This window comes from Pectinophora gossypiella, chromosome 12 (genome assembly GCF_024362695.1).
Source record: "Pectinophora gossypiella chromosome 12, ilPecGoss1.1, whole genome shotgun sequence".
Lineage (NCBI taxonomy): Eukaryota > Metazoa > Arthropoda > Insecta > Lepidoptera > Gelechiidae > Pectinophora > Pectinophora gossypiella.
The window spans coordinates 15,281,094-15,304,546 of NC_065415.1; the positions used below are offsets into that span (position 1 = coordinate 15,281,094).

The 23,453-nt window shown below is 37.2% G+C and overlaps 3 protein-coding genes across 3 annotated transcripts; 2 read left to right on the top strand and 1 right to left on the bottom strand.

The window, feature by feature from the left end:
• Positions 1-4,905: 4,905 nt before the first annotated feature.
• Positions 4,906-13,209, top strand: LOC126371269 (transmembrane protein 39A). Its single transcript, XM_050016553.1, has 9 exons — positions 4,906-5,225; positions 5,597-5,731; positions 6,193-6,315; positions 6,733-6,872; positions 6,989-7,087; positions 9,071-9,290; positions 10,348-10,498; positions 10,758-10,858; positions 11,236-13,209. The coding sequence occupies exons 1-9, from the start codon at positions 4,986-4,988 to the stop codon at positions 11,485-11,487; spliced, it is 1,461 nt and encodes a 486-aa protein (XP_049872510.1). The 5' UTR covers positions 4,906-4,985; the 3' UTR covers positions 11,488-13,209.
• Positions 13,194-15,706, bottom strand: LOC126371262 (probable cysteine--tRNA ligase, mitochondrial). The gene has a single exon (XM_050016543.1). It carries the CDS (start codon positions 15,639-15,641, stop codon positions 14,109-14,111), a length of 1,533 nt encoding a protein of 510 aa, XP_049872500.1. The 5' UTR covers positions 15,642-15,706; the 3' UTR covers positions 13,194-14,108.
• A 256-nt stretch (positions 15,707-15,962) lies between these two features.
• LOC126371317 (protein FRG1 homolog) lies at positions 15,963-20,738 on the top strand. Its single transcript, XM_050016623.1, has 4 exons — positions 15,963-16,247; positions 16,806-17,176; positions 17,479-17,674; positions 19,335-20,738. The coding sequence occupies exons 1-4, from the start codon at positions 16,186-16,188 to the stop codon at positions 19,480-19,482; spliced, it is 777 nt and encodes a 258-aa protein (XP_049872580.1). The 5' UTR covers positions 15,963-16,185; the 3' UTR covers positions 19,483-20,738.
• Positions 20,739-23,453: the final 2,715 nt, after the last annotated feature.

Here is a 23,453-nt window from a genome sequence, read left to right on the forward strand (position 1 = left end):
AAACCGTTTTTTTTTTTTTTTTTTTGGTTTGGTTTTCCCCGAAGGGTAAGGCAAAGGGAACTATGCCCATACAGCCATGTCTGACGTATTTTTTTTCTTGATGATTAATGAAATGATGAAAGGTGATGATGATGAAACCTAAGCCCCCACCCTCGGAGTAGACTCCTACTCCGAACCCCAAACGAATTAACTCAAAAGTCCGCATAAACTTTTGAGTTATGAAGCGGCTTCCTGACACGAAGCGAAAATAGGCAGATACACTTTGTTTATTGAATACTCCAATATAATAACACTCGCGAATGTCTTCCGACTAACTTAATGCGATCATTAACCACAAAACACCACTTCGTATTAATTATTTAGATTATTCAATGAAGAAAGCAACTGTCCCGTTCCCGCCTCCCGCCAAAAAGCCTGACTGAAAACCGGTCGAAACGATTTTTTTTTGTTTTGGTTTTCCCCGAAGGGTAAGGCAAAGGGAACTATGCCCATACAGCCATGTCTGACGTATTTTTTTTCTTGATGATTAATGAAATGATGAAAGGTGATGATGATGAAACCTAAGCCCCCACCCTCGGAGTAGACTCCTACTCCGAACCCCAAACGAATTAACTCAAAAGTCCGCATAAACTTTTGAGTTATGAAGCGGCTTCCTGACACGAAGCGAAAATAGGCAGATACACTTTGTTTATTGAATACTCCAATATAATAACACTCGCGAATGTCTTCCGACTAACTTAATGCGATCATTAACCACAAAACACCACTTCGTATTAATTATTGAGATTATTCAATGAAGAAAGCAACTGTCCCGTTCCCGTTTCCCGCCAAAAAGCCTTTTTGTTTTGGTTTTCCCGTTTTCATTTTCATAACAATATTGCTATATTACAAAAAACATAATAATCGATCGACTGAAACTTTGCCAAGAAAATTAACAAGGTCTTTGACTCAGAACAATAACTAAAGCATAGAAGGAAGGCTAAAATAGCAACAGAACTCTATAATTCTGCTCTACTTTATCTTACGGAACCGGCGTAATGTTAGACAAAGACGCATATACAAAAATTGTTTCGTAATTTCGTAGGTTGTCACAAGTTTTTCATTGCCTAGTGTTGGGTTTCACTTTAGTAATATGTCGATAAAATTAAATTTACTTACAATTAATGTCGATAATTTTTTTTTACAAGATTTCTTTTTGTAGGATGCAATTATCTTCTTCTTGATGAAAGGAGACTCTGTCTCTGATAGGTAAGTATCTAACCATTTTTGGATTATATTGTCTGGTTTATATTAGTTTGGAGCTGCAGCTCACATTCAGGAAGGAAAGAAAATAGCCAACTGTTATCGTTTCATCGGTAAGTATTTTGTAATATTCGAATTTATTTATGATGTCATCCGCCGTGCACTGGTGTCGATCGACGTGCCGTGCAAATTGGAACCGCCGCCGCCGGGTCTAAGCCGCACAGACGGTAAGAGGCCCGATGGGGTCACGCCATAGACATAGAAAAGAGTATGGACTGGAAATACCTACAGAAAAAAACGTGCCACTCTGTAAACATAAAATGGCGGTCTTTACTAGGGCTACAAGCTGTTTCAATACTAGGATTACCATACTCGTACCTACTAGATATAGCATTATACTTAAAAAAATACGGCATACAAGTATTCATAAGAGAACAGAAAGGGAAAGTAAAAGGTAGGTAGGTGGTGTACTGTATCTTTCGTGCAAAACTTGTAAGTATTGTATGTTGTGTGCAATAAAGTATATTTGTATTTGTAAAGGAAGGTTTAGTCAAGATTTATCTAAGTCGCTTACACAAATCTATAACATTCATTACATTCTTTATTGGGCGCAGTTCGTATCAACCTGGAGTGTTGGAGTAGGAGTAAATAAGAAAAGGAGGTAAAATGAAATATAAATTAGATCGTAAATCTGTTCATTAGCAAGTATTTATTTCACACGTTATTAATTATGTACATTATATTTACAATAAATACAAATTTATTAATTTCTAAACAGTGTCAATTTGCTTAGAAACTGTCTTTGTGACACCCTGTCACATTGTTTTTTTTTTTTTTCATTAAGTCGTTTGATCTTGAGGCGGGACTTGTTCAGCTTTTCTTTTAAATTTTTCATCTCGTCTTCTTGAACTGACTGAAATAAAGTTTAATAATAATGTTAAAATAGTATATGTACAAAATAATCTATAAAAATAAAAGTAAAATATATCTGATTTAAGTGCATTGTGCAGCTGGTTGAATTATACACTCTATATATGTATATCATGTTAAAAATATAAAAAAAGAAAATTATTTGATATACCTTTTCATGTAAATCCAGTCGACACTTTTGGATTTAATATCTGAAATCAAAGATAATAATAATTTACTTATATAAAACGTGTACAACTCATAATTGTTTAGACATAAAACAACTACAGACTTAGTATATATACTAAGTTTATTAAGTACATAATAATATGTAGTTGAATGATAGATAGTATAAACGTGTTGTGATAACATGATACAAATATCTTATCTATCTATCCAGCAGTGAGATGATGCAGGCTAGGCTGAAATTTAAATTTAAACACCATTTCATCTGTCTGATCTATAATGTTCAATGTAGGAATAGCATCGTCTCGAAGACGCCTCCACTTTGAATTAGGAACACACATAAATGAATCCGCAGTAAAATGTTTCGAGCAAATACGGCTGTACTTATTTGGAATCCAATTTCGTCTATTAATGCGAATTATCCATTCTTTCTCTTTGTTATCGTCTACAGGAAATCTAAAAATTAAAAGTATCGATAATTTTAGTACATCACTATGGACAATCAACATAACCTCAAATCAATTCCGTATTCATCGATGAAACGTATAATATAATGGATATCTCAAATATTTTATGCTACAAATCTATTCAGCAAAACATATTACTTTCCTAAAATTGTTCAGCAGTTCACATTTCACTAGAAAATTACAAAAAACTTACCGATGAAACGACAGAAGTTGTTGGCTATTTTCTTTTCTTCCTGAATGTGAGCTGCAGCCCCATACCACACAAGACATAATGTCACACAGTCGAGACACTCAATTATTTGATATAAATAAAAGTTTCTTTCCATTTATTTGGAAAAATATTGTTAAATTATCACTTAAAACAATCTGAACACAAGACACTCGTAAACACAGTTGACGCGACCGTGTCAAATAGTTCGGTAAATATAAGTAAAATCTTCTTATGTATGTTACTATGTATTTGGCCGAGTTAAAATGAGTCCAATAGGTCCAAATGACATTTCATGTTGTGACAACCTCGGAAAAAATGAAGCAAAGAGCGAATCATTTGTCCTTTTCTCACTCATAGTTTGTGTCGTAAGCTAGAAGAGAGCCGGTTTATAGTTTCTGAATTCTTATTTTAGCCTTCCTTCTATGCTTTAGTTATTGTTCTGAGGTCTTTGATCAATTTTTTTGTTTTTGTTTTGGTTTTCCCCGAAGGGTAAGGCAAAGGGAACTATGCCCATACAGCCATGTCTGACGTATTTTTTTTCTTGATGATTAATGAAATGATGAAAGGTGATGATGATGAAACCTAAGTCCCCACCCTCGGAGTAGACTCCTACTCCGAACCCCAAACGAATTAACTCAAAAGTCCGCATAAACTTTTGAGTTATGAAGCGGCTTCCCGGCACGAAGCGAAAATAGGCAGATACACTTTGTTTATTGAATACTCCAATATAATAACACTCGCGAATGTCTTCCGACTAACTTAATGCGATCATTAACCACAAAACACCACTTCGTATTAATTATTTAGATTACTCAATGAAGAAAGCAACTGTCCCGTTCCCGTTTCCCGCCGAAAAAGGGTCTTTGATCAATCCAAAGCCAGAAAAAAAAAGCTATGAGAGTAGTGAAGTGTGCACTATATTTAAGTTTATCGATATATTTTTTGTTGAACATTTATCTGATGGTTCTTCGGTAGTATCTAATGATTCTGATCCATTATAATGATAAGATTAACTTGAAGTATAAAAACTTGTTGTATTTATTTAATATAATGTAATGTAATACCTCTGCCTACCCCTTCGACAATACAAGCGTAATGCTATGTTATGTTAAACTTAATCCAAGATTGTATAACTTAACATTAATACGAAGTATTACTACGTATAGAACAGCAACTCTCCGCTCCCCTCCAGCGGTTGAACTAGGTTTATCTCACCCTCCTCGGTCTTAGGATTAATCTTTGATCGTACGAATGGGCGTGAGACGACACACACTCAGATGTGCGAGTACAGTAATGTAAATGTGTACTGTGTACTCTTTTCTATGTCTATGACTGTGTAGTGTCTGTGTACAACGAAGTTTTTGTACGATGTGTCTGGGGTGTGAAATTGTTTAACAATCGTCATTACAGTATCTTATTGTACACTGTTACATTTCTTATCTCCTTTTTTTTTTTGTTTCAGTTTTCCCCGAAGGGCAAGGCAAAGGGAACTATGCCCATATAGCCATGTTTTATGTATTTTTTCTTAGTGATGATTAATTAAATAATGATGAAAGGTGATGACGATTAATGATGACACCTAAGCCCCCACCCTCAGAGCAGACTCTTACGCCGAACCCCAAATTAATTGACTCAAAAGTCCGCACAAACTTTCGTGTTATGAAGCGGCTTCTTAGCAAAGCGAAAATAGATAGGTATTCTTTGTTTGTAGAATATTCCGATATAATGTGTTCCGACACAAAACACCACGTCGTATTAATTATTTAGATTATTCAATGAAGAAGCAACCGTCCCGTTCTCGTTCCCGCAAAAAAGTCCTCTTATCTCCTATCGACAATTTTAAATATCGCAAACACAATATATTCAAGTATACAACACTAGTTACTTTGACAGTTGGACGTGTAGATTTTGTGCGTGAGGATCGAAATATATTATTGTGACTCTCTTTTTAATACTTTAACATGTGAGTGATGAGTTGTACCGAAAATGAGAGTGGCCCTTTTGTCGTGTTCTTCTTACCAGCGGTCGTTGGCTGTCTGACTATACTTTTGGCTAGACGTTGGGCTAACTCCCAGGTCTGCAATACTTCTTCCACTGCTGTGTCTAGGCGGAGGAAAATCATCAAAGACCCGCTTGTAAAGCGACCCTTGCCACCTATTGCCTGCAAAATGGTGCCCCCTGGGACTAAGAAAGCGTCTGGAGTGAAAAAGGTCAGTATTTCTTTATCTTTCGATATCGTCACTGTGTGATGTTTTTGTACTAACCAGCAACAGGGTTAAGGCGTCGCTGACGGCCCACAAGGGCGAGCGATAACCATTCTGATTTGTAGACAGTATGTAACATGTTTCTTTATAAATATTAAGAAATTCAATGATATGAAAGAAGAGTTGATAATTCAAAAAGACTTGTAAAATTATACATTTTAAAATAAAATGTAGTTTCTAACATCAAAAAGGTCAATAAAATTGCTAGTATTTGCATGGATGTGTGTTTTAGTTTGATTAATAAAGTATACAGGTAATTTTGTATAAAAAAAACTACACAATAGTTTATAATTAAGTTCTGTTTATAATTATTTCAGGGAGCCTTCCCAGTTCCAGAAGAGGAAATGAATGGAGGAACCAAGCGTGTTCGCAGCACGCGTCTTCCTTCAGCTACTGGTGGATTAGAAGGGACATTAGCACCTAAACACATTCCTTTCCCATATATACCACAGGTATGGCAAATTAGGCGTAAATCTACTATCTCTAGTTTTTTTGGGCATAATTTGTTGCAATTCCTGGGAGCACCTCAATTAATAATTGTAAATTGAGCAATTTGTTTTATAATAGATTTTTTATTCTACTTGTAAGTATTGTGTTGTCACAGAGAAGAGACAAACTATACAAAATTTCTATAAAGATAAAGAAAATATTATGTGGCCTAGAAACTTAGTAACCAGGGCAAAAACTTAATAAGTTTTTACTTTTTTAATTCTGTTATAAACTGTTCATCGTAGCACTCTTGTTGAAACAAGAGATTTCCATGGCCATGACTTGGAGTTCTTAATCAATCAATATTCATATATTTGTAACTACCTACTCAACCACTTTCTTGGTCATACTAGCATAAAAACGTAGATTGTAACTATTACTAATTTTGATGGCTATGTACCATGTATACCATCGTAATTTCCAGGATGGGGAGCTGTTGTTTGAAGCAATGACATTTGTGTTTACACTGGTGGCATCGGGGCTGCAGTTTCTCAACCTGTACAGGACAGTGTGGTGGCTACCGCACTCACACACTAACCAGGCAATGGTGAGTGTAATTGATGGTTCTTTTGTCATACATTTTTGCTCAGTGTTTGTCAGTTTATATCTTATACATATAGTTTAATTATTTTGATATTTTTGAAAGGCATAATTTTTATATGTATAAATGAAAATGTGCACTAAAATCTGTATTCACAAGTCATCAGAAAGACAATTCACAGATATAGTGAATGGAACAGTGATGAATTATCAGCCCAATTCTCATTAGAATAAAAAAATATATATTGCTCCTGTTTTATTTCTCCAGTGGAAAATAGGTGTAATTTTATGTATGTATATTTTTTTTGTCGGGGTACATAATGTATTATATATTACACTATTGTTTAACACCTTCAGGTGATGCATAGCCGTATGTCTATGTTATGTTATGGTGATTTATTTGACGGATTTCCCGCGTTTGCAGAACTTTTACCTGATGGAGCCGCACCTGGTGGCGTTCATCGTGGCGCTGCTGAGCCGGCGCTGCGCGGCGGCGGCGGCGCGCGCGGCGCTGCGCGCGCTGCTGCCGCCCGCCGCGCGCCCGCACGCGCACGCCGCCGCCGGGTGAGCACGTAGCCAGTTACACCACACCACACACCCTATACACAAATACACTCACATTCTATAAGGAGATTTTTTTAAAAAGCATCCGTTTTTGTATTGTATCATGTTAATTGCAGGATGTTCATATTGGGCGTCGTGCTGGGGGCGATGGCCTGGTGCGCCTACTTCATTTACTTAAAGTATCCTCCTGTCAAAATATTTTACCTGTTATATCCGTAAGTACCTATTATAATTGTTATATACCTAATTATTTATATTTGTATATAATATATATACTACGTTAATTATGCATAAATGGATTACGGATTAGCGGTCTCGTGCCCAGCTATCAGGGATGTTATGGATATGAAATTTCGGATACGGATATAAGAATGATTATTATACCGGATATAGATAATAAATTATTTAGGATTATTCGTTAATTTTGGATAATTTCAATTAAGGATATTATTTTTTTAAGGAATTTCAAAAGTAAAATACAAATCAAAAGTAAGGTACCAAATAAAGTGGTTTTATTTATAACGACAAGTTATATAATTATGCTATGACGAGAAAAGAAGAATGAAACAAACCATGCGCGCGGCTTGTGCGTTGGCACTGGCAGCGGCTAGCCAGTCAAAACAACTTGTCATAACGTGTCTCAATTAGGCTTCGCTCCTATTCGATAAGTATTATCCGAAACTTTTATTTCGGATTCGGTTGGGGTACGAATGATTTTTTATATCGGATATCCGATAGTTTCGGTTACGGAGCTCCGTAACATCCCTGCCAGCTATGATAATAAATAATTATACATATAGAATCAATTCTGTATAATATTGATTACTGAGCACATTAGTGCTCAGTTGCTTAACTTAATATATGTAAAAAAACATATAGGATTATTTGCAAAAAATAGCGATCGGCACATTGTTAATACCAGGAATAAAAATAAACTTGCTTTACAAGTCAGTCGATTACATAAGATTACTAAATCTTTTAAGGGGCAATGTATACGTTTTTACAATAAGATTCCCATTGACATTCAGAATTTGCCTTTCAACTGTTTTAAGACAGTAGTTAAACAAAAACTTTACAAAAAAGGTTATTATAAAGTTAGTGATTATTTAGAAGATATGAATGCATGGGATTAACTGTCTGAGAACTGATATTAGGCAGCTAAATTACTCAATTGTATACCAATATTTTATGTTTATTTTTTTTTATTTTTTTAAAGAACGTCTAGGGCCCTGTGCCGAGGTTTTTCTTGCAGCTTCTTTTCCCCGGCTATACAGGTTGTGAGAAGCTGCAGTAGTTTTAGGCGGATGAGACGTTCGTTATGTAAAAAATGTCGATTCAAAGTGTAACTATGTTACCTACTGAATAAAGATATTTTTGAATTTGAATTTGCTAGTGAGGAACTTTCCAGGCTATGTTCACAAAAAAATAATATAGATAGCATTGTACAGCTTTAACATGTAAATTGCCTATTTTCTTATTACTTGGGTAGATAATTATTCCAAAATACAATGTAATTGCAGTAGCATATGTAAAAATAATTATTGCTTGATATTTGGATCACATTACGTGTAGATTTTGCTACCTATATTGCTTCTCTTTATTTTGATCAGACGAATAATGGGTGTAAGTTGTAATTGTGCCTGGGTGTATTAAAACGGGTCATCATTTATACCTAACGTCTGTCATTTTACGAATCTGTCATTTTGCGTTTTTGTCATTATGCGCCTAAACCCTATAAAAAAAGATAAAACATGTAGATGTCTGTTATCCATGAAATTAGTAGGTTAAACGGAAGGAAATTTCTCTTTTTTTATTGACGTGAGTTATTGTAGATTTTATTAACTACTTGGCCGGACAAATGGGGAGCGCTGAAGGCTCTCATCTCATCGTTCAAAGCCCTTTTACTTTATACTGAACTTGAATCCCCCGTATTCAAAATTTAAAAAGGCCACATGGAAACAATTCATCTAAAAAAGCTATATTGCTACTTGACATTTGTGTGCATTGCGCACTTACTTTTATATGCGCAAATGTCAAATTGCAATATTGCTTTTTTAGATGAATTGCTTCAATGTGGCCATTTTAACCCCCCTGATCTAGTATTATTATTTTTTTACTTTGTTTCATTCTGCCTCTCGACATATTATTATGCCTCTTTTTACTTAGCCACAGACAATTTTTTTTTTAATAAATTCCAGAGCAATAATCTACTTCATGCTATTCGGATTCCAAGCAAGTCCGTTTCTGGAGTTGCATAATGGGGACCCTCCACTCCACTGTTGCTCGCACGACCCCTGCCAGATCCGCACGGAGGTCGAGGCGCTAAGGCTGGACTTCAACATGAGGGTTAAGAAGATACTCTTTAATTCAGTCGCTGGAGCGTACTATTCTAGTTTTGTGCCTCTGTGTTTTGCGCAGGTAAGATATTAGTATTGTATTTGCTGTCTTATTGGTTATCTGTGTAGTGTATAAAATCCTCAAATTTCCTATTGAATTTTGAAGCTAAAATATTAATAGCCGACTAGTCGGCTGAACAGCTGACCCATTACCGACTAGTTGATCATCATTAAGAGCCACGCTCTTGCCATTGTAGCGTTCTCCATACTACTTTTTTAGGGAAAAATAAAGCAGTGGTTTTCCTCTTGCTTTCCGCCCCGCAGTACTCTAACGCGAGTGGGATGGCGCCCAGAGTAGTCTATTTCAAAGCCGTACTAGGACTCCTGTCCTCCGCCTCTGAATAGTACTGACAGTTACTGCTGCCCTCTGTCGGGTTCCAGTTTACAGTCCCTGTGACTTGCCCCTTCCGTCCTGCATTGCCTTACCGATAACTCCCATCTCCGCCTCTGTAACTGGCAAGGTTTCTACGTTATCCCCGTCTGGGCGACTAATTGGTGCATCATCACTACATAGTATAAAACAAAGTCGCTTTTTCTATCCCTATATCCCTATGTACGCTTAAATCTTTAAAACTACGTTTTTTTTAATAGACAGAGTCATTCAAGAGGAAGGTTTATATGTATAATACCATCCATTGAATAGTGGAGAAATACTGTTATTTTTGAGGTTTTTAATGTGATGTCGTAAATCATTTCATTTTTCGTGAGCATTGCACCCGAGCGAAACCTCGGGGGGATCTCTAATATTTTTTTAACATCATCATCATCAGCCCATTAACGTCCCGACTGCTGGCACGGGCCTTCCCTATGGATGGATAGGGGGATCGGGCCTTAAACCATCCAGGCCCAGTGCGGATTGATGGTTATTAACGACTGCTTATGCAGCCGGGACCAACGGCTTAACGTGACTTCCGAAATACGGAGTAGCTCGAGATGAAAACTTTTTTTTTGTGGTCACCCATCCTATGACCGGCTTTTGCGAAAGTTGCTTAACTTCAACAATCGCAGACCGAGCGCGTTAACCGCTGCGCCACCGAGCTCCACGAGCTTTTTTTAACATGTTCCTGTATATTTTCCAGTCGTACCTGTACTATGACGTGTACAGCGCGTCCCAGCAGGTGGCGTTCGTATGGGGCGGCCTCTTCGGCCGGTACTGCAGCCAGCTGCTCTCGGCCGCCTACTGCGACATATCGCACCGAGCCAGCAAACACCTGGAGAACAATCGACCAGGTATCCGACCATAGAATAAGTAATAATACTACGTATAAAAAGATAAAAGATGTTCCCCGATTGGTCGAAGACACCTGGACCGCCTTGGAAAATTCTTTTTTTTATTCAAAAGTTATGGCTTCCAGGTGGTCTCATTGTCAACATGTCATGATCTGATGATGGTATCCCAGTCCCAGAGAAATCGAAGGCAACCCTCAAATTGTATAGGCACATGTAATGTTTTAGTGTTTTTCTTACCTGTTTCTTGAATGTTTTACAGATGCAATCCTAACAAATGGCAACTCCGGATGGACGGAGTGGCGCGTGTGGACGCGAGGTTCGATATTGGGCCCCGACGAGGCGCAGTTCGGACGGTTTTATGTGAGTATTGTACATAACATAAACAGTCTATCATCATCAACCTTCTGCCCTTATAGCACATTACAGGCTGATCACCTGATTGTCCGAAAGTAATAATCCCGGTGGGGACAAAATCACAAAAATCACTTTGTGATCCCTAGTTTGGTTAGGACATTACAGGCTGATCACCTGATTGTCCAAAAGTAAGATGATCCGTGATTCGGGAGGCATGTTAAGCCGTTGGTCCCTGATGTAAGTACGTAGTCGTTACATGAGTCATATCGGGGGCCTATGGCGGTGTAACCCTGACACCAGGGTTGATGGGGTCCAATCCACCTCGCAACCCACACGATAGAAGAGACCGATGTATTTATTTATTTATCTTCAATCTTCCACAGGCGGTGTTCGCGAACCCATCAATGCTACTATGCATGTTACTTTGCCTCCAGCTCTCCTTAATAGCGCTCCAATTGTGCCTCTTATTCAGCTCAATACCCTGGCATAACTTCCTGTCAATAGTTATACTAATATTTATCAACTACTACACTCTATTCAAAATGGTTAGGGACTATTTAGTAGCGTGGAAAGTGTATAAAGCAGAGAACATGATACAAGAGAAAAACTACGGTTTAAACTACCCGCAAAATTAAGTATGGTCACGAGTATTAATATGTATACACTTTGGTACCATGTCACATTAACTTTTTTGAGAAATTGAACTGTAAGTCTCACTAAATGTCAAATATGTTAGTGCGACAGAGTCCTAAAGTGGGTACATTATATTGCTCATGACTGTACCAGCCATTGGAATTTCGGCGCACAAATATTGGTATTATATCTCAAAAATAATAGTTTTGTTGTGTTGTGTGATTTGTCTTGTGAAGAATAAACAACATGAAAAATAAGTAAAATATTTGGAAGAAATCCGAATGTTCAATACTACTATAATGGTCGAGACTGTGTTAGTAAAATTATAAGAACGGTGCTAATTCCTGCAGACGCCATCTTGTTTTAAGTTATAGCTCTCATTCTCTCATCCGTTGAAAAAGAAAGGGACGGGTATTCGACAGGCATAAAATTTATGGAATACACGTCAATTTTAAGCAGAAATCTAAAACAACCGTCTAAAAATTTTACAGCCAATAACCCGACAGAATTAAGTAGACAGCACGTCAAACGGATTGCATACCAGGGAGATGCATATTTTATTTGTACGGGTTATTCATTCATTTTAAAATTAACTTGTTGACAATCGTCCGTCCCTTTCCTTTTCGGCGGATAAGAAAATGTCGGGTATAACTTAAAATAAAATTAGGTGTCTGCAGGAATCGGGGCCATTCACTGTTACACATTTGAAATAATATTAGCAATTTATTTAACACTGTTCATAACTTTAGACACACATTTCACATGGCTCAGCAATAACTGTAGAAATTGATCTGTTGTTAAATTTGCATAGTTGTGTATGGATTGTACTTAATGTTTGTTTTAAAGTGCTCACAGTTATATTAAGGATTCAGTTCGAACAAATATGTAGCATTGAATGTAAAATTGTATAAGACTGACGTAAAATTAATCGGGTCTATTGTAAAAGAAATTATTTGAAATGTCACCTAGGTAATTCATTTCAGCCCTCGCGACACAGCAACCGCAACGCGCGCGGCGCGATTTATATCGTAGGCTTCGACCAATAGCCGTGCGACGTCTATACATGTAGATAGCATTCGTTGCGTCTATAGGTCGAAACCCTTGGTGTAACACGCGCCGCGCGCGGCGTGCAGAGCTTGCTATTTTGTTAAGAATTTTAAGTAAATGACCCATTATATCTAGAACCGTCTTTAGTTTCGCGACTAGTATTCAGTGAGGTCTTTTCATATTGGATTCGACGGATAACAACTTATACTAATACACGCTAAAGCCGCCGACAAAACTTGCACTCGCCGCCATTTTGGCGATATGTCGCATGCTCCGTTGCCCGATACGATGATACTTCAGTATTTCGATTTGAAGTGTGTATTGCGTATTGGCTCGGATGGGGCTAGACAGTACATCGGTCGCAAGATGCACTAAGTACTCACATTCACTCAGAAATATACAGTCAGCAGGGATGCACTGCTTAAACAACTTCCATCAAACACTTCAATCACTGCTCAAAACCCGACTACTATTTTCATAATAAATATAAGTAAATTGTTTAACATTTAACCTGACAGACCCAACTTTTAAGCGGTGTTTTTAAATTGTTTATCTTTGAACTAGTACGAAGTCATAATAATGCTAATATATGTTTAAGTGGACATTTTGGTAGATTTGTGTATGGGACATAGATCAGCTGTGGAAATGTGAACAATATATGTACTTGCCATATAAAATTTGTTTTATTTTTCACCAGTTACATGTGTGTGACAGAGATTTCATACTGCTTGTGTGAACGAGGCCTTAAATTAGTGTTTGCACGTAAAAGAGTGGTACATACATACATAAACTCACGCCTGTTACCCACTGGGGTAAGCAAAGACTAGAAAAAAAAGAAGAATGAAAAAAAAGATTTTGTGTAAAAGAGTAGTATTTTGATGATATTTGATCTTTTGTTATATAAAGTGATAGTTTGATTATCATTAAATACTTTAAACTATGAGACTGGCATGAGCACCAAGAGTGGCTCAAGCCTCGGTGGTAAGAAAACAACAAACTGCGCATGCGCGAGTATCAAACTGCAGTCGACATAAGAATCTTCGCTTCGCTAATACATTGGCAGCTAGTGACTGATTGTAATTGATTGATCATTGATACGGGTTAAGTATTCTGTTATGAATGATCTTACATTGAAACTAAACAATTTGAACATTAATTAAAAACGATTTATACAACTTACTAAATACTAAATTTAACATTATATTTATGTTTTACAAAATAATGTAAAAGAGAGACGAGATTACGAATAAACTTTAAAAATGTAACAATTTTAATTTAAAATGATTAACAATTATGTCATTGTACTACATAATAATACCTCATTAGTTATATTACTTATGAAAGAATATCTATTAGCTTAGGTTACAATTATTGCTATTAGACAAGTGTTTTACTTAATAATATAACATAACAACATAAATAGTCTATATATGTCCCACTGCTGGGCACAGGCCTCCTCTCAATCAACTGGAGAGGGTATGGAGCATACTCCACCACGCTGCTCCACTGCGGGTTGGTGGAAGTGTTTTTACAGCTCATTAATAATAGTGAAAAAAAAATTATAATAATAGCGTATTTACTTAGTAAATACCCATGAGGCAGTTTTATTGCTATCATTTATTTGCACTTTCAGTGACTTCATTTTATCCCTGACAACATCACATGCACTTAATAGTTCCTTGTCCTTTTTGCCAAGAGCATTTGTTCTAACCGAATGCCTAAACTCAACAAGGGTGTCAATCAAAGAGTTCGAAATACTTTGCTCTGAAGTATCCTGCAGTTTTAAGCCTAGTTTGGTCAAAAAGTTCGTAATGTAATCAGCAATCAAAACGATTGGTACAGGATAAAATTCCGCTGTGTCTGCTTTTATTATTTTGTGGGTGGAACTGATCAAAAATAGCAGTGAGTTTATGCAAGTGGCAGTATCAAAATCTGCTTTAAGAGCCTCTAAATTTGCCTCTTCCTCTCTCCATAAAATGTCCAGCATTGTATCTGCGTAATCAGCACTCTGCGTAGCATTGTTATTTACATATACATATGCATCTTTTAGGAAAAACTTGAATTTATTTAAGACTTCCTCTGCAGTCTTCATTACTTCATCAGTGAATTCCATTGGGTAACGGTAGTTTGACATAAGACAAGCCATTCGGAATGTATCTGCGCTGTAAGTTTCTAATAGGGTAGGTATTGAGACAGTGTTCTTCAAAGACTTGGACATTTTTACGTCTCCTTTGACATGCAAGTGGCCGACATGAATCCAGTAGTTTGCCCATTGTCGTTTGTTGTGATATGCACAAGACTGAGCCTCTTCGTTTTCATGATGAGGAAACAGCAAGTCAATGCCACCAGCGTGGAAGTCAATCTGTGAACCAAATACTTTGCTGACCATTGCAGAGCACTCTATATGCCACCCAGGCCTCCCTTTTCCCCAAGAAGTCGTCCAATATGGCTCGTCTGGCTTGTGACCTTTCCAAAGAGCAAAGTCCATGTTATTTCTTTTATGTTTACTAATTGGTTCACTTGAGTCTTGCATTTTCTGAAGCTTCCCATAGTAAGGAAACTTACTAGTATCGAAATATACCGTGCCGTCATTGGTAGCGTAAGCTTGTTGATTGTCTAATAAAGTTTTGACGAAACTTTCGATGCTGCTAATGTGGTCTGAAACTCGAGTGATTATCATAGGTTTCTCGACATTTAACTTGGCCATGTCGAGCCAGAATTCGTGTTCATATTGTTTGGCGACAGTTCGATAGTCTGTGTTAGTGTTGAGACCCTTTCTGATGATTTTGTCGTCGATATCCGTGACTCCCATTGCAGTTACGAGTTTTATATTGAGAAATGTTTTCAATATTCGTTGGACTATATCCAGTTTCACGTAACAGCTCGCATGGCCGAGGTGAGCCGAGTCGTATACCGTAGGGCCGCAGGAATACCATGTCGCGATGTGGGGATCATTTAGAATCACTGGCACCTTTTGTTCGGCGACACAATTGTACACATATAGTCCTGTCGGGTTCCCAATGGGCATCAACCATTTGGTCTCCTTGTAAGGCTTTAAGTTGCACACGTGAGACAATTTTCTACTGAATATTGGAAGAATTTTCCGCATTTTTCTTTCAAAACTTTCCACAAAACAATGCCGATAGCAACAGCTGATTGTTAACGTCAAAATTATGTCAAATAGGCATTGCAAAATTTTTGCAGAGTCAAAAAAATTGCACAATCCATCGATTCATAAGATTTGTTTAATTACATTTTTCGTAATGAAATGAAATATATGGCATTAAAATAATATTAATTATTTTTTGCGCGAATTGTTTCATTTCTGATTGTTTAAATTGTGTTTAATTGTTTAGTAAAAGCATTTTTAATCAATCAAGAAATGTGAGCTTTTACTCGATTGTGATTACAAAATAGATATTGCAATCTCTATAGTTTATTTTCTGTTGCGAGGCGTGGACGTGAAATTATTTTTCTCGTATTTTAGTGAAATTAAGTGGGTTTCTAAGTGTTTTATTGGAATACACTTGCATAACCACATGATATACTATTTCGTATACAATAACTTTAACAAAAATTGCTTTTAGAGCAAGTAATTTTAACATAGGCCGCACCTTGTTTTAACAAGTATTTTTCGTGTAAAAACGTAAATTATGGCTGATGAGTACTCTGCTGTGAAACGAGGGAAGCTTGTCCTGAAAGGGGAGAAGCCCAAGTAAGTATTTTACGAAGTTTTTACTAAGTTTTATGTACATAACCTTTACGCACTTGAAAAGGCGGGCAAAGTACGTCTTAGCAAAAAAAAATATGGAAGGGATTTAGTAACAACTACCTACAGATGGTGAATATTAGAAGAAAATACTAAAAATTTGAGTGTTTATACTTTTAGGTCTAGTATTTAGTAATGGGCGTAACTAGGTGTGGTCTGGGCGTGGTTACAATGAAAAATCTATAACTTGGTCTAGACCTAGGCAGAATGAATATGTTTATAGAGATGTTGTGACCGATTATAGGCTGAAGGGTTTACGATTTACGCCCTAGTTTACATACTAAAAATGAGCACCTTTAAAGTTGAAAGTTTGGTTTTAAAACTTTCCTCTTAAGCAGTTTATTTTGTTTGAATGTTTTTATTATATTTACTAGTAGTAAATACAATTAGTTACTGACCTTAAAAACATTAACTGCTCTTGTTATTGAAATTATTAACCTGTCAATCAGCTACCAAGATATTTTTATGACGAGAGAATACAATTCATTACTTGATATTTTACAGAGCAAAGAAACGCAAGCATAAGAGGAAGGATAAATCTGAAGACAACAAAGTTGACGAAGATGCACTCAAACATGGCGGTTGGTGGAAAGTGGAACGTATCGAAGATATAACGGGCTCCATATCTATAGAATTCGGCAACAACTCTTATATATCTGCTTTGGATAATGGATTATTCACAATTGGAGCTCCACATGATGATGGGGAAGGACCATCCCCAGAGGAGATTTTCACAGCTTTTCCAGCGGGAGAAACTAAGTTTGCCTTAAAGTCAGGGTATGGGAAATACTTGGGTGTGTCTAAAGAAGGTACGGTGATGGGACGATCCGATGCAGTTGGGCCTATGGAACAATGGGAACCTGTTTGGCAGGATGGTGAGTTAGGATTACAAGTTATACATTCCAGTTAAACTAGGTTTAAAATAATAATGCGCTCCAGAAAAGAAGCGATAGTAGCGCCGCTGTCCCTGGAGTTCTTCCGTAACATGGATTGTATTTTGTATTTAGTTTATCTTTGTAATAACTGTTCATGGTTTTTTTTTTGTTCATGGTTGGGTGGGTTAACAGTCTGTTGTCTTGTGATGTTGTGTGTGTGTGCCCCTGAGAATATAAGCAGGACTTATGTTTGTCTGCGTCACTTAATTACCTATCTAAACTGTACATACTTCTCTTTCTAGGTAAGACAGCCATTCTGAGTTCCCTAAGCAAGTTCATGTCGGTGAACCCAGAAGATGACTCTGTAGTTGCTCAGAATGTGACCGCTGGTGAACAGGAAGTGTGCAACATCCGGAGTAACCGCAGCAAGGAGGTGAAACAGAGCAATGTGCCTGAAGAGGAGGAGGGAGACCTGGCTGAAGTTGAAGTTAATTATGTGTAAGTAGTCTCTCTCTTTATTTAAAAGCTGCGCTCTTGTCAGTGGAGTAATCGCCATTACTCCATAGATAGAGCGTGTAGAACGGTGTTTCTCAATCGGTGATGTTCTAGCTAGAGCTACCAGAATCCATTTCCTCGGCCTCCAACCAGTACTGATACCGCTTTAAGTAGTACTTTGTTAAAAAAGGAATATCTAATCAAGGGTATAGTATTACTTCCTCTTCTTCTTCTAATCCTTTTATCCCTGCTAGTGTATTGAAGTTGAATTAAATAAATAATTAAAAAATAAATAAATAAAACCCCTGTTTCGATGTAGGGCTCGAATAACAGATTTCCACTCATCGCGAGCTTTTGCAGCCTCTATAGCTTGCTCCCATGATATGCCGAGAGTATAGTACTTCAGTTACAAAAAAATGGGGTCGCACTGTTAAGCCTTTGAAAAACCCAGCAGGCTTTTGACCTTCAGCCAGGTCTGCATGACAACCGCGCTGCGCACATGCGATGCGAATGCTATCTACATAGATGGACATCAAACGGCTATTGGTCGAAGGCCTCGATATAATTCGCGCCGCGCATCGCGGTTACCGTGCAGAACCTACTCGAAGATATTAGGTTGCATAATGGTCTACCTTAAGAGTCTAAATGCGGCAAACATGAGCCCACTAAAATACAATAACAAGTTACTTCTCTGTTGATAGGTACTTTTTATTATTATTATTATTATTATTAACTCAGGCAGGCAGTTTTCACTGATAAGTGCCTGTATTCAACTATTCAGTTGTGTTTTCCTTTCTCTGTTTTATGGTAATTGTCCAATTTGTTTTTGAAGGTGTTGATGCTAGAAGCGGAGACCACGTCCTGCGGCAGCCCGTTCCACGCTGTTACTACTCTGTTAGTCAGGAAATGCTTATGGGGGTTGTTGTTTGAAATTCTTTTACAGAGTTTGAGCGTATGACCTCTTAGATTGGTGTTATGATTGAACAAGTATAGTGCTTCGAAGTTGTCCACGTCATAGTAGCTGTTTAAGATTTTGTATGTCTCTATTAAGTCTCCACGCTCCCTGCGAGCTTGCAGTGTGGTCAGCTTAAGAGTTTCTAGCCTCTCTTCATAAGATTTATTCCTGAGTTCTTTCGGTATTTTAGTGAAACTTCGTTGTACTTTTTCTAGTAGTTCTATATCCTTCTTAAAATAAGGACTCCACACTTGAAATGCATACTCTAGCAGTGGTCTGACGTATGTTTTATGTATTTTAATCATCACTTCTAAAGGAAAATCATAGATTTTGAACTGCTCATCATAATAATGTTGACTTAGGCAGAGATTCTCAAACTGTGCGCACCTACACTTCAATAACATTTTCCAAAAATATTTTAAGTAATGGTTTTTTTTTACCTATTTCATGTTGCATACAATGTATATTCTTCTTTACTTGCCATACAGGATGTTAGTGGCATCGTACCGAATACTTAGGAGGATGATTGAGCTCATGATTCCAAGTTAATATCAAGTGGAATATCCATCGAAAAATTCATGGTTTTTTTCTAATTTATTTTCAGTTACATATTTTGCGATGGAAAATTCCACTCGATATCAACTCAGAATCATGGTCTGTATCATCTCATGCAACACTATTTTAATTCTTAGTTTTACAAAATTCCAGAAAGAAATTCCAAAAGTTCCAAGACAAGAAGTTACGAGTGAACGAGAGTGGGGTCACTGAACTGAAACGGGCCAAACTTGAGGGTAACTTACACGAGACACTGCTCGACCGACGAAGCAAGATGAAAGCGGACCGATACTGCAAATAGTATAAGATACGGTGCAAGATGATTGTGATCAAAGACTATTATAGTGTTAAGTTCTTGAAGAAGAATCAGTGAAGTGTATGCCTTAGAAGAACCTAGGAGAATTATCAATGCCTGATAGATAGTCAAAAATTGATTTATTTTTTAAGTTCCGTCTACAAATCTACCCGCTGGCTATCCACCGATTACTGTCATCTAACCGTTATTTCTATTTTTATTTGTATATTCGTCGGAATCTTGACGTTGTGTCGGTAAAATCGTTTCATAAGGATTGAGGCGGACACAAAACCTACAATTTTTGTTGGACAGCTCTTAAATTACTGCTATCCTTCACTTACAATAAGTACAAGAAAGAGATAGAGCTAGCTTTAGTTCTCTTAAATTAAGTAGGTGGTTGCCCGAATCCGCACCATTACAACGCGTTGAATGCCTGAATAACACGAGAAGCGAATACGTATATATGTATATGTGTTTACTGGGCAATAACCTCTCAATCAACAGAAGGAGGTATGCAGCATAGGGTGGTAATAATAAAAGAATCTCAGCTGAGACTGCCCTCAAGATCGTGCTCAAGTCTCTGTTTTTATATGAGAACTGTCACATTGACATGATCTTGAGGGCAGTCTCGAAGCTGAGATTAGTTTATTAATACCACCCTTAGTCCCGGAAAAAAATACTATAGCCAATGTGAGGCGGCGGAAAGCCGGCGCAGGCTATACTGAGCAAACCAAATGCCGATTGCGTGTTGCAGTACGTTGTCGGAACAAATGCGATCTCGTGCTCTCAGATGTGTTTCAACCCTAACCAAAATTGGCTACTTGACAGTTATAACAATAAAATATAAAAAATGGCGGATATGGTAGTTCTGTGTATTACACGACCCGAAACACGGGCGGCCATGATTGAGCTTCGTGTGACGTCACATTTCACAAAATAAAAACTATGTCAGGTCTCAACTTCTCAAGTAAAACTGTTTGACAGTTTCTTTGTTTGTTGAACTGTGACGTCACTGGGCAAAATGTCACGCGATCAACCGTTTTCGCGCGAAATTTTAAATAATAACATAACATAAACTGCCTATATACGTCCCACTGCTGGGCACAGGCCTCCCCTCAATCAACCGGAGGGGGTATGGAGCATACTCCACCACGCTGCTCCACTGCGGGTTGGTGGAGGTGTTTTTACGGCTAATAGCCGGGACCAACGGCTTAACGTGCCTTCCGAAGCACGGAATCATCTTACTTTTTCGGACAATCAGGTGATTCAAGCCTGAAAATAAGCCTAAAAATAAGCCTTAAATAATAATTGAAGAAAAATTTGTTTTTTTTTCTATTATATAATAAAATACTTATCTGAAAACTGTCAAGTAGCCAATTATAAATTTAATACCAATGGCCATTAATTTTGGGTTGAATTTCGCAGAATCCCATCTTAGTGAGCACCTACGTCCTAAAAAACCCGATGCAAAATTTAATTCTCCTAGCACTTGTAGTTTCTGAGATATCGTGATGAGTGAGTCAGTCGGTGACCTTTCGTTTTTATGTCCAGGGTGGTAGTGACACCAGCACCATACCGAACACTGAGAAGGATGATTCAACTCATGACATGACTCATGATGAGTTAATATCAAGTGTTTGTATGTGTGAAAATAGTGTATACATACATACATACATAAATACATACATAAACTCACGCCCGTAATCCCAAATGGGGTGGGCAGAGCCACAAGTAATCAAAGACAACTTGCAGCCACTGTTAAATAGTGTATATTTTAATTATTTTCAATTCCATAATTCATGTGACGGAAAATTCCACTGAAATGAAAATGAAATGAAAATGTCTTTATTAATTAAAACAGAGTTACAATATTATTTTACATGATGATGACTCCTTTTAGACTACAAAGTCTGTGTTAGGAGGCATCGCTCTTCACTCCCAGTTATATCTAATAATCTGAGTTTACATTTTATTTACAAAGTGTATTTTTTTATCTTATCTAATTACTACTGTGTGTGTGTGTGTGTGTGTGTGTGTGTGCGTGTGTGTGTGTGCGTGCGTGCGTGTGTGTTTAATCCATCACCTACTATTATTGAAGTAAGGATTCGATCTCATCGTAGGTTTTGGCCTCAAGCCACGTGGTTATTTTCTCCTTGCAATAATAGTAATTTTTGGGATAAATTTCCAAGTAAGTATTGAGCCTATTGTATATCACGGCGACACTTTTATTAAATTGCCTTTTAGCAAAAGCAGTGTTTGTGCTAGGAACTTTTACAGGATCCTCTTTCCTTCTTTTTGTTGTGCTGAGAGGATAGTATTTTATTTTTTTATGTAGGTTTAATACTGAGTGAAGAACATACAGTTTCCTCACTGACAGTAATCCAGACAGAATATATAGTCTTTCAGTAGAGAATCTCCTTTTCTTGAAATACATGACCTTGATTAGTCCACGTTGCGCACGTTCAACCTCAAGATATGATATGAACACTTGATATGAACTCATGGAATCATGAGCTGCATCACCCCCTCAGTATTCGGTATGGTTTCACTAACACCTGTATATGTATAGAAAATTGTCAGAGGATGCAAACTTCTGCAAACATTTCTTTAGCATAAGACATTGATAATTCTCAAACAGGATACTTCAATTTTGCCTAAATGGGATGAGTAGAGTAATGCACCGTATTCGGTAGTTAAAGGAGAGATATTGTACATACGTAGGGAATGTTGTATAGTATTATATTATGACAAATAATGATACCATGTTGGGCTCCAGCCGGTACACAGGACTAAGGGCGTATACAGAAAACTGGAAACTTATAAGCGGTTACCGGGGCCGACAACTTGTCGGCGCTGTTCAGTGGTTATCGGCGCGCGTTCATATATTTTCCTGCGCGGGTCACCAGCGCTGTCAAGCTTGTAAGTTTCCAGCTTTCTTTCTGTATACGCCCTATGGCACTGTAAGAGATAATTAAATTGAAAAAATCCGACTCAGACGGGACTTGAACCCGTAGCCGGGACAAGCGTGTTAACCATTATTTCACTGGGTCTTCATCCTATCCATGCGAAATTTTCGATCTGTATTGTCAATATGCCGACGTCAAGCATAGGTGAGTACTATAAAAAAGGCAAAAATATATACTTTTGTGCCCTTACTTAGGAAATAAGTAAAACATAGCTACTAAACTATACCGCACCAAATAAAATATTTTAAAGACAGGTATTAACCTGTCTATATTTATATTAATAAATATACGGCAATTGGCGGCCTTTTTGCTTAGAGCAATCTCTTGAAGGTAACCATAGGGTATGATCAGATTATATTTTCAAATACTAATGCATAAAGCCCAAGTAGCAACCGATTGTCTTAAAAGAGAATTGTAGATATCTTGAAGGCAAGTAGACTAAATCAAGCCCTTGTCTTGGATAAGTCTTATATGTCTCCAAGATATCCCTCAAGATATCTTGAAGACACAGTTTAGTAAAAGTGGGCACATACTTTAACTCTTATACAAGACAGACTTAAGACAACGCTAAGTCAGACTTAAACCCTACTTTAGACAATGTTCTTGCGTATTCTAAACTTAGAATTCTTGTAGTATCACTTAATACCAAGAATGTATACTTGAAGATATCTACAATACTTAGTTAAGACTATAGGATTGAATTGCACTGAGTCAATTGTAACTTAACGAAGTAAAACTTCAGGTCATACTTAAAACGATTTTTACTTCACGCGTCTTTATTTTAGAATATAATGGCGAACATTTACATTAACACAAGAAATGAAGTCTGTAAGAAAATGGCGACTAAAATTCTAGTTGTTATTTTAACAAAAGGTTATTCCGCCGTTTCACATACAGGAAATTATAAACGCATGATTGTTTCTCGTGTAAAATCGACAGAAAGTGTTAAAAAACAGAAGGGCCTTGAATATACCAGAAAAATAATAATAAAATTTGTATTGATTATTCAGC